The following is a 12428-nucleotide window of genomic DNA, read 5'->3' as shown; positions in this document are numbered from 1 at the left end:
GGCAGCTGGAGGATGGCAGCTGGAGGATGGCTAAGCCTTGGCTCCACGTCCTCCCCGCCTCCCTTGTTCGCGGCCACCGCATCTATCAAAGCCTTCAGCTGGGGCTTGAGATCTCCAGGGCCCCAAGCTGGAGCTAGGGCAGCATCTATGAAGCTCAGGGCCTCCCCACTCTGGCCGAATGCCTGTGCAAGCCCCGTGACATTTCCTGAGCAGCATGGCGATTGTCTGTAGCTTGCTGCAGGAGCTGGGTCGCCACTGGTCTGAATATGGCTGTAGGGTCAACCGGCTGCCTCATCAGGTAGTCCCGGTTGTCCTGCCAGAGCCAGGACTGTGACAGCCAGAGGTGGTGGCGTGCCATCCAGAATGAGGCTAAGGAGCAGCCGGTAGCTATGGTTTGATCTTTCATGAGCGAGGATACAGTATGTGCGAGGTAGCAGCCACCAGCTCCCCTGCACTTTCTGGGTCCCCAGGACTCGCTTGCAACTGACGAGCCAAGTGCCGCAAGTGGAGCGACAAGATGGCCGTCGTGTTGGATAGACAAGCCTGGGTCACCATGGCCCTGTGTAGTTCAGCCAACAGGGAGTCCATCACCCTCACCTCCCTTTTAGGACATGCAGCCCTCCCCAGGAGGAAGCCCTAGGGGGGTGACCAGAGGCAGATCCAATAGGGGCAGGGGGGCCCACAGGCAATCTGCTCTCAGCCATGCATGGCAGCAAACCGTCTGCAGGAAGGGGACCATCAGTGCAGGGCGGTAGGAGCCTCGACTGCCTGCAATATTTTTTTCGTACCTCTGACCTGTGTTCCCAATGTTATGTTTATGTATTCTATGTATAGTTGGAAGGGGTGCTCATGGTAGCGCCGGATCGTCTGGCAGCATTAAAACAATTTCCCTTGGGATAAATGAAGTATTATCAATCAGTCATACCTGGTCTTCGCCTTCGATGCCTGTCCCCTCCCGGGGCAGATGGCGGTCAACTGGACCAGCGCAGACATGCTTGTCTACACCGGCTCTCTCTCACCTTTACCCGCCCCTGTTGCTTGTCTTGTGTTTCTGTGGTGTATTGACAGTCATGTGCTTTTTGTGCAGGGGTGTTTTTTCTGTTCTCCCAGTACGAGCTCAGTCTGAGTGTAGTTTTTTTTCTCCTCCTCTCACCTCATGTTATGTATTTTCGTTGTTGTTTCCCTATCAGCCTACTTCTCTGACATGTCTTTCCTTTTTCTTTTTTTTTTGCCTGTCCTGTTTGGCTCTTTTGCATCAGAATTCTTGTCTAAAGGCAAAGAAAGATGCCCAACGGATTTACTTTACCAAATTGACCATCCCAGCCTTGCTGTAATGGTCCATTTGATTCACCTTTTATTGTTTATTTTATTTTCACTTACTGAATACGGGACAGACTTGACTGGGGGAAAGAAGGGGAGAAAGAAAGAGAGAAAGAGAAACAGCTGAGAAGAGGGACGGGGGAGAAGGGCAAAAAACAAAAACCAACAGAATGAGCAGAAAAAAAGAAAGAAAAAAAAAGCATATATCAATCACCTGGATCACCTGCTGAGAAAGAAAAAAGAAAACAAGCAGAAGAGAAGAGTAATAGAATAAACAACATCACAATGATATATGGGAATATGACAGTAAATACTAAATATTAAACATTATTGTGCAGCACATAAGATCAACAGAACACAGTGTGCTTTGAGGTAGGAGCCAAAAAGGGTGTAGTTTGTGGGTGTGATCACTTGTGTGTACACCTGTGAGCATGGACGCGCTTGACATGTCTTTCCCAAGTGATGTTTGTGTAAAGTTTGGTCAGAGGGTTCGTCTGTATGTGCGCATGCACCATTTAGCGTGCTGCCTGCTGTAACCCATAATTTACTTCGGGATTTCTGATCCTGGTCCTGAAAATCAGGCAGCAGTGGCCCCTGAAGGCGACATCCTCGTCAAGCCTCGAGGATACTGTGGCAGGGACCTCAGGGAGGGCTCCAGTACTCGGGATTCTCTGTCCATTATCTGGGAGAACCCCACCTGGTCTGACGCCATGCCTGGGGAGCCAGCTGGGGGCTGTCCTGGGGACCGGTGAGAGTCACTGCACATTTCAGAGATATTTAAAAGATGCCTTCATTAATGAGAAATGTTATAAATGGTTTCATGCAGCTCCTGAAATACACACAAAGTATTTTTCAGTCGGGGTTAAATTTTTAACTTATGCTCCATTTTAAATGCTTTCTCCACCAGCTTTTTTAATGGTCATAAAGGCAGTGTACCGTGCCCAAGCTTGCAGCTCACGTCCTGCTACTTTGTGCTGGACTGTTTCTGGGGCACCTTTGCACAGGCCGAGTCCTGTGATCTACGCTTCGAGGGGTCAGTTCTGATCAACATCTTCAATGTGATGAACACAACTGTTTTTCTGAAAAAGTAACCGATTCCTTTGACATGTCGAAGTCTGACAGGTGTTTATTTTGATATAAAAATATATTTTTTTAATCAGAATAATCATTCAGACAAGAATACATGAGCTTGTCAGCTTTATCCTTCATTGCTAAATACAAATTCATCTGTTTGGAAGACCTTTGTGGATTATTACTACGTTTAACTGAACATGTTAGCAGGAGCTCTAAATACAGGAGGTGGTTGTTAAACAGCGTCTGAAGCACCCAAACAGTTCTATAAGTAGGATGCTGGCCTTCTTCTTCTGTCTCTACTTAATGTCAGTTCTATAAAACATATTCCTGTCACTCATGTCGTTTAGAAAAAGCAAGAAAAAAAAAAATCACAATATCCAAATTAACTTCAGACTAATGCATAACAGAGTCAGTTTCTAAAAACAGCATATTATTCACTTAAAGTTTAACATGTCCAATATTCAGATTTGCTTTCTGTGCGACTAAAGATGGAGATCAGACTCGTGTCTGCGTTACAGTTGAAACTATAACTACACATTATTGTGTGTTAAATGTGCTTCTACTTCCTTGCTAGATTTTCTCACTAACAGTAGCGGGACACTGAAGTGCGCATTTCAGGCACACAGCAGGTTATGCATGCAGACTGGATTGGACAGATCCAGACTTTCTACAATTGAAGCGCAGATTGGAGATTCCTGTCAGTCTTCTCGTATTAATCTGAAATGGTGAATATGTGAAACATTTTCCTTACGATGTGTTCAGTCTAAAACAGTACCACAGAGTTTGTAGAACACCTCAAACAGTCGAGAAGAGATCTGATACTTCCTCCTCTGATACGGAGCATTATTGGGAATGTGATCAGTTTGAGCATAACGTGAAAATAATCTTCCAAGAACAGACAAAACCACCCGTTGCTGATTTCAGTAAGTGTGCAAAAAACAGATTGTTCCTGTAAACCCAAGCAGTTTGTTCAGGGACAGCCGAGGACGACTGAAAGTGGACAAACACATTCTTCAAGCTGTTACTTGCAAGTTTTTCAAAAATGTTCTCTCTGCTCACTATAGTCTGTTTAGGGCCTGTGGAAAGTACTTGAGGAAGATCCTATAAGCGATCTCGTACGTGTCTCCCTGAGGTTTGGTCGGGTACTTTCTGCCGTTGTAAATGAATCCTTTTTCTATTTGGAATACCGCCTGGTTGAAGGCAGCCTGCTTGAAGGGTTGTCCGCTGTTCAGGCATTCCACCAACGTTTGGACAAACAGGCCCCATCGCTGGGCATAGTAGTCCTCAATGAGCCCCCCCCACTCTTTGCTGGCATAGTCCAGGATCTCACCACTGGGACCCCAGAGAGTGATCTGGTTTCTGGCATTCATGTCATAGAGCTGCGCCTCCTTGTCATCCACGGCGAGGGACCGAGCTCGCTCCAGCCACGTCCCCAACAGGAAGTTTCGGTTGCTACTCAGCAATCGATTGAGCTCCGGCAAGAGGTCATAGACTAGCACACCACCTGCAGTCAGCAACTCTGACAGGTTTTGCTTCTTGAAAGCATCTGCAATATCTCGATAAAAGGACGTAGTCAGTACTTGTAGCACCTCCCGTGTCACATCCACAAGATCGTACCTGAATGTCTCTTTGGACATAAGAGAAGGAGCTGCATCCATGATGAGTTTCCAAGCTTTGTACAAGTCAGCGGGGTCATACCAAAGCCCAGTGTTCATGTGAAAGGATGGTCTGCGGACCAGTGGGCTGTGGTTGTGGTTTCGGTAGTGTGGGTCACTGCAGTTGTAAATGCTGGCAAATAAGAGCCTCCATGCAGCAGTCAGGCTCTCTTGTGTATTGCCATAGCGACGTATGGCATAGAGCGACACCCACTTGGCCAAGTTGACTGGCTCCTTGCGCCAAGCCAGCTCACTCATCAGTTCATACGTCACAGGATTCTGCTCAATGCCTTCTGGTGTCATGCCTATGCCTACTAAGGTGGAGTTTGGGAAATGCAAGGCTTTAAAAGGGCCTGAATTGATGCTCTCAACTGTACCAAACAGCCCACTGTTGCCCCCAAAGTTCTGCAACATACACCAAATGAAGGGCTGCCCATAGAAAGACTCTGTGTAGGAGAAGATTGGCTCGGTCTCTGCAAACAGGTCCAGCACAATCATCCGTCCAAGGGGCACTCCGTGTAGTAGGGCCTGAATCTGGGCTGGTTTCCAGAACGCTGCATCGCTGAAGAACAGCCAACCTTGCATCAGCCAGACTGCCTGGGGATCAACTGGAGAGAAAAACATTTGGATAAGGGCCAGACAATAGACCAGCTCTTGAACATGGCTCAAAATCAGCAGGGAGCTTTAGCAAACTGTCTGTGCAAGAAAATTGTACAACAGGTCATCCGTGGGGCAACAAACTAGGGCAATTATTGTACTTGGACACAGAAATTGTCACGGTTCAGGCAGCTGATTCAAACACTCACCTGCTGTCATTGAGGCAAAGACTGAGCGACTGACTGCAGACAGGTAGGCGGGGTCAGAGGAGGGTGGAGTCATTTCATTGAAGGTGTCTGTGCTGTAAATGTGATCCGTCCCAAATTGCTTCAGCACTTGGGACAGATACAGGGAACCAATGTGATGGAAAAGTGGGTCTTGTGGATCTAAGACAAGCGAACATGAGTAGCTGCAGTTGAAATGAGACCATGGCCCCAGTCTGGTTACTCTGGCCTCTGGATACAGCCTGAAACACAAGCAAGCAGCAGCAATACTAACTCTCTAGTCACAGAGTGGTTACATGAAATACGTTTGACGGACACAGAGATGCAGTTTGCTGCTACAGGACAAACTAACAAACCAATTCAAACAATTCTGACTACCAGGAAAAAGTGATTAAAGTGTTTCTTTTTTTAAATTCTAAAACAGAGATAAACAAGACAAACACAGTGCAGATGAAAATAAATGGAAAAAAGGCAGCTTCATCAGTAAAGGCAAGCATGTTATAAGAATGCCTGAGCTTTCTTATATCTACATCTCGGGCAGCTAGATTTGACATATTTCTGTATCATTTTTGAATAATACAGATTGTGCTGGGACAAACTACAGATCCAACATGGATCCAGATGGCATGATTTGGGAAATCAGATCTACTGCGACTCCATTTTGGATCCATCGTGCTGTGTAAGTGGACTAACCCAGGCACACATTCATGATCTGTTATGGAGCCTACCGTACTGTGTGGTAGGTCTGGTTCTTTTTATCAGTGGAAAATATCCAGAGTTTCAGAATTGTTGCCGCTTTTGATGAAATGTAATTATTTAATTCCAACATGAAATGCTCAAAAACAGACGAGAAACCTTCTTTATAAGAGACGGTGGTATAGTGTGTTTAAAACAGGCTAGCTGAGATGAATTTGAGGGTTCATTAAATGCTACGCCTAATATTCCTAACTTTACTAGTGACAAACACATTTGGCAAGGTGTGATCGTGGCTCAAGAGTTGGGAGTTCGTCTTGTAATTGAAAGGTTGCCGGTTCGAGCGCTGGCTCCGACAGTCTCGGTCGTTGTGTCCTTGGGCAAGACACTTCACCCGTTGCCTACTGGTGGTGGTCAGAGGGCCCGGTGGCGCCAGTGTCCGGCAGCCTCGCCTCTGTCAGTGCGCCCCAGGGTGGCTGTGGCTACATGTAGCTGCCATCACCAGTGTGTGAATGGGTGGATGTGTAAAGCGCTTTGGGGTCCACAGGGACTAAGCAAAGCGCTATACAGACCATTTCATTTTAACGAAGGTAAATGGTCTGGTACTTGTAGCGCCTTTCTACTGAACTTGAGCACTCAAAGAACTTTTTGCTCCCCTCTGGTCACAAATACCTTCACCCAGTGTTTTTTTCTGTAGTTAACCTCTATCTAACACTCACACAGACACGTCACGATTCAGCATCTCACCCAAGAATCATTTGGCACAGGAGGAGCCTGAGATCGAACCACCAACCTGTGGATTAGTATATGACCCGCTCTACCACCTGGGCCATAGTCACCCAGGTGGCGACCTGTTAGTAACTTTTACTGCAATGATCAATGTCTGCTGGGTTTTGGTGCCAAATGACTGTCTCGGGATATTTGCATAACATGATTTCATTGGCTAGCAGTTGCATTTGTGTGTTTGAATAAAAACACGTGTGCTCTGATTGGCTGGCACTTCCAAAGTTAAACAGCATGAGCAAAGCGGACCAACGGATCCATAGTTCAGTTTGGCAGCTCGTGACGTCACTCCAACCAAAGCGAATGAGAAGCGAGCGTGTCAAAGCCTGAAACGCATCCATGTGAATCCTGCCTCACAACATCCTCAGAGCTTTCTCAGCCTCAGGTCGAGATCACTGTGTTTCCTTACATGTGGCATTACCAGCATGCGTATGGTGGTAAGCACAAAACTGATGGCTGCGCATGTTAGATAAACGCGATGTATGTTGCATGTGTACTTGTTTCTTTCACAAGGTAAGAATAAGACTCAGTGACGGTGTAACAGAGAAACAAAGATCAGTTTGTCAGAAGGACAGTAACAGCAAACACGGACTAGATTTAACTACATTCAAGTAAAATTAGTGATGCTTGGTCTTCTTGATAATATTTCACTACATGTCAGGAGGTACTGGCCATTTTCTTCACAGTCTATTTTTATCCACTTTTTATATTTATTGAGTTTACAGCATTTGTACTTCAAATCACAATTAACCCCAGAAAATCTATTATTTTGAGCCTCAACAATACTGTTTATGTGGCAAAGTAACAGTAACATCATGAACACACAGGCAGACTGCATTGCTCATTAAATTAACTGGTCAAGTTGATGGTTAGTAGTTGCAGAACGTCTCACTCCTATCAACACTTTTCATGTTAACTTGCCCCACACTCTAGTCCCAGTGCTGTAACGGCAGATAATCATCACACATCTGTAAGAAAAATAAATACCCGCAGCCAATCAGACTGGTTCTTGTAATTATTAATGGTAGCACTGGTTTGGCTGTAAGTACCTATAAGACTAAGTTTGCTGTGGCACAGAGCAGAAAATGATGTTGAGACATAAAGAAGAGTGACCTGAGGACTCCCTTGGGGATGTTTCCAGAGAAGGCCGGCAGCACGGGGATCATGCCAAAGGATCTCATCCGCTCTAAAATCTTAAACTGGAAAAAGTGAGGAAAAAGTGATGTGAGATGATTGAGTCCACAGCAGCGTCTCAGCGTACATTCAACTTGGTTTAAACACAAATGGTTTTGGTCCATTGACATGTTGCTGTGTTGAGGTTTGATTACTTGAAGGTAGAGCTGGTTCACGTGCCAGGACTGCGGCAGAGGTCCACCAAACTTGAACAAGTTTGCCATACGGTTCCAGGCAAGGAACGCCGGACCGGAGAAGAACTCTTCTATCTCTGACTGGTTTAACCCGAGAGCACGGTAAACCTAAAAACAACAAGAGCAGCTTCAAAACACTCAGTCAGCATTTTGTATCTAGTCCCAACTTATTTCAGTGTTAAGCAAAGTTTCCTAGACGTCATATGTACTGGCTTCTGGCGGAGCCTGTTCTCCTCCAACTTTAACTTCTTCCCCGTACTGCTCAGAGAATTATGCCAGCCAGCTGTTAAACACACTACAGAACTGAAGTACAAAAGCTGATCTAGTCCTGATTCATATCATTGCAAGAGCTGAAGAGAAAAAAAACATAGCTGAACTTTCAGACTTCCTCACCTCCTGCCACAGGGCTTCTTGGCCAGTGAAAGCCAGCGGCAGATTGATTCCATTCAGTGCCATCCAATCAATCTCTCTCTCCCATCTCGGCCAGTCCCACCACACGGAGGAATAACTAAAGGTGCAGACGTTCTGATAGTACCGGAATCTAGATACAAATACACAAATATGTGGCTTAGAAATGCATTTTATTTAATACAGAAATATAATACAAATGTAGTATAATGGTGTGATTATAGCACGGTGGTTAGCACTGTTGCCTCACAGCAAGAAGGTCCTGAGTTCAATTCCACCATCAGGCCGGGTCTTTCTGTGTGGAGTTTGCGTGGGTTCTTCCCGGGTACTCTGGCTTCCTCCCACCGTCCAAAGACATGCAGTTTGTGGGGATAGGTTGGTGAAAAATCTAAATAGGTGTGAATGGCTGTCTGTCCCTGTGTGTTGGCCCTGCGACAGACTGCCAACCTGTCTCGCCCTATGACAGCTGGGATAGGATCCTGAAAACGATAAGTGGAAGCTTGATGTGATGGATGGTGTGATTGATAATTTGCAGTGTTATTGCTGTATTAGAACGGGTTCTTTTCCCAATAACCTGTAAAGCCAAACTATTCTGCTTGATAAATATGATCGCTGAGCTCTATATCATGTTTTAAAGACATGATGATAAATACAGTTTGTGTTAATCAGTTAATCAGTAAAACTGTAATACTATTTATGTGTCCTCAAAATATACTCTAAATCACACAGCCCTGCCCCTCCTTCACTCTGCAGCTCTCCTCACACTCAAAGTTCTCCAGCAGAATGAAGGGAGGCACCAAAGTCTGAAGGTGTGCATCAACTTAACACTGCAAGTGCATTGTTGTAGTGGTTGACAATGCTGATTTGTTGAAGAAAAAAAAAAAACACCTGGAGAAAGAGGTGGCTGCAAACTGTTGTGTTTCTGACTGCCTGGCTGTCCTAGGAGGAGGGATTTGGAGGTATCCAGGTAACCTCAGGGTTAAAACTGGGTAATACAGCCTAATAGGCTAGAGCCTATCACCTACAGTATTAGAGTGAGAGGCAGGGTCGCACCCTGGACAGGTCACCAGTCTGTCACTGTCTTGAACAACAGTTAACACCTTTGAGTACAAAGTTGTTCCTTGAGTCCATACAGTCCAGACCTAATCAGCATCGTTCACTGTCATTCCTTCAGCTGTCCTGTTTGTGAGCGGTTGGATTCAAAGCCACTCATGAAGTACAGAGTTACAACACCAACATATAAACTTTTCATATAATTCAATTTTATTTACAGGGCACCAAATCACAACACGGTGCTTAAATATAGCACTGAAGTTTAAACAGGAACAGTCAAAAAGAAAAACACATAAATAAAGCTACAACACTTCAACTGTTCCAGTGAAGTGAGAGTGGAGGCCTGGGTGTAGACACTCCCTGTATGATGCTGAAGGATTACACACTGCTCCCCACAACTATGTTACAGACATGAGCAAAACAAACTGAACCACACATGCTGCCGATGGTTCAGCCCAGCCACTCTGCACATGACATAGCTGCAGTGAGCTGATGCGGGTCTAATGCACAACAGACAACTGAAAGGAGAGTCCTTTAAAGGGCCTAGCGGCAGTACAAGTGCTCAGAGAAAACAATGACAAATGTGTGACAATGCTCCATTTCTCATGCACCCGGGTTTGTTCAGGCTGAGACGGTACCCCGGCATCGTCCTGTGTGTAGTTTGAACCTGTCACAAAAGCACTCGATGTGCAATTGTTCTTAGGTGACGGAGAACTATAAGAACCATCGACTGTCGTGATGCCATCGGGGGCTGTGACTGCAACAGGTCCACTCTGTGGAGAGCAGTTCCCATGAACGACTGAGAGGAGCTGGTGAACATCCAATGTAACGGGTGTGAAGTGGATTTGGTGGGAAAACATTTTTCTTAGTTATGTACATGTGAACTGTAATTTCATCTGACAGCAGGAATGGGATGCTCTGTAACATCACCAGTGGTGAACCTCCCAACCAGCTGTCTGTGACTACATGGAGCTTAAACCTGAACGGGAAAATGTGACATGACATGTTTGAGGATTTTTGTTTGTTTTTTTAATCCAAGTCTAAAATAGATAGTGAATTAAAAATGTAAAAACTCTAGTAAAGTAAAAAGTGGACAATGGCTGTGTCAACAACAAATAAAGAACTGACAGACTGAGATTTGTTTACCTTCCTGTTACATGTTAATGGAGCTGTGACACTATGAGTGCAGCGGCCTAAAACCTCTGTCCCCCTCTGTAGGGACCAGGCCATTATTTTGGGAAAACTAAAAATATTTAAGTCACGTAGCCAATGACCTGTGAATGAAATAATGTTTTATAGCTTCTTATACTCTCACTATACTCACAAAACACACACTTCTAGGAGTGAGACAAACATTTCACCTTTAAAATAAGAATTCTTTTAAAATGCATGTTTTTTTTAAGTTGTGGTTTCTTTGTTTTCCTTTTGTTTTGTTTGTTTGTCTCTTTTTTTTTCTATGTGGTTGTATTTTTTTTTGTACCACGTTCAAAATAAAGATTCAATTCATGTAGCAGATGTTGCCCACACTTCAAGTTCTGGGGGTCTAAACGCATTACAGCTGATCCGATGTCTGTGTGGGGAAAGCACACACACTTTCTTTCCTCCTGTTGTTTGCTGTGTGTGAGGTCAGGAAGTGTCAGTTTGTTGTCTCTGACATGAAAATGAAACGTGAGCTGCTCACAGTTTGGACACACGGTCTAACCAGGTGAGACAGTCACAGAGGGCTTTGACACCAACCTTTGTAAGGACTTGGCGCATTAAACGGGTCCCTCGCAGGTCTCTTGTAAGCCTGCAGAAACCTTTGTGAGGACGGTGCGGGTCACTGACCTGTGCGGGGTGCTGATGCGCAGGACGCCGGTGAGCTTTGGCAAAGGTCTGGGCAGATCCAGCTGATTCCCGGACCAGGAAACGTGGCAGTTGCAAAAATACTTCAAATAATTATAAATCCCGGAGGCCACGGCCACCCCGGTGCTGCCTGTGGCGACGACCTTGTTGTTTTTGGTGGACCTGAGCTCGCACACGTCCAGGCTGTCGTTGGAGAGGCTCCCGTTGATCGACACGATGAACTCGGCCGATCTGTTCCCCAGCAGCCGCCTCAGCAGCTCGGTCACCGCTCTGCCCTGCGCTCGGTCGCTGGCTCTCGGTCTGATGTGGTCCAGAGAAGGAAACCTGCAGCGTGCGCTCACACACAGGCTCCAGACGAGCAACAGAGCCAAGCAGCAGCCGCTTCCGCCTGACATTTTGAGCCCTGTCCACGGGAGACACTTTCCCACCGTTGCATAAGTTTAAAAACGAGTTTATTTGTCTATTTGCGGAGAACCCGGAAGCGTCGCTTTACCAAAAGCCTGCTGGCCAATCAGAGAAAGCGCTGCGGCCTCCGTTGACTGTCAGCCAATCGAGTGTTGTTTCCTGAAAGCTTTTTGGCACGTGATCAGTTTGTCACATGACAGTAAACTTAGAGAAGTGTTGTGCGAGTTACTGTTAAACTGTTAAAGCCAGTGTTACCGACGGCACCGACGCTTTAAACACAGCTCAGCAGACTCACAGCGGTCATAGCAGCAAATATACAACAAACATCAAGCACTCAGAAAATCAGTGTAGAAACAGATATGCTGGATAAATAGACAAGTATAGAGATATTGGTGAAAATATAAAAAGAATAGTATGTGTCGTGGTGTACAGTGACAGTGGGCATTGAGGTGTTCTTAGTTCTGTTCCAAATGTGTGGATCTGACCCAAGTGGGTGAATTAAAGAGTCTGATAGCAGCAGAAGGAACGACTTCCTGTAACGCTCCCTCAGACAGCCAGGCTGAAGGAACCTGTTGCTGAAACTGCTCTTCAGATTGTCCAGTGTGTTATGGAGGATGGGAGTCACTGTCCATGATTACCAGCAGTCAGCAGTCTGTCACCGATCACCTCCTCCAGGGTGGAGAGCTTCACGCCAACAACAGACTCGACCTTCCAGATGAGTTTGTTCAGTCTGTGTCCTTTGCTTTGATGCCTGCATCCCAGCACGCCACAGCAAAGATGATGGGGTGGCTGTAGCTCAGGTGGCAGAGCAGGTCAGCCACTAATCAGAAGGTCGGTGGTTCGATCCCAGGCTGCCTCCTGCCAAATGTCCTTGGGCAAGAGACTAACCCCGTGTTTGCCTACTGGTGGTGGTCAGAGGGCCCGGTGGCGCCAGTGTCCGGCAGCCTCGCCTCTATCAGTGCGCCCCAGGGCAGCTGTGGCTATAATGTAGCTGCCATCACCAG

General features: G+C 46.0%; 1 protein-coding gene across 1 annotated transcript; it reads right to left on the bottom strand.

Moving 5' to 3' along the window:
• Positions 1-2445: 2445 nt before the first annotated feature.
• Positions 2446-11597, bottom strand: naglu (N-acetylglucosaminidase, alpha). The gene is made up of 6 exons (XM_005752681.2): positions 11002-11597; positions 8107-8254; positions 7675-7821; positions 7460-7545; positions 4856-5112; positions 2446-4657 (listed from the first exon to the last, which is right to left on the bottom strand). Exons 1-6 carry the CDS (start codon positions 11412-11414, stop codon positions 3453-3455), a joined length of 2256 nt encoding a protein of 751 aa, XP_005752738.1. The 5' UTR covers positions 11415-11597; the 3' UTR covers positions 2446-3452.
• Positions 11598-12428: the final 831 nt, after the last annotated feature.

This window comes from Pundamilia nyererei, unplaced genomic scaffold (assembly GCF_000239375.1).
Source record: "Pundamilia nyererei isolate P.nyererei 1_Seehausen unplaced genomic scaffold, PunNye1.0 scaffold00372, whole genome shotgun sequence".
NCBI classification, from domain to species: Eukaryota; Metazoa; Chordata; class Actinopteri; order Cichliformes; family Cichlidae; genus Pundamilia; species Pundamilia nyererei.
Note: the sequence above shows the minus strand (reverse complement) of the source record. Positions and strands in the feature narration are given on the sequence as shown.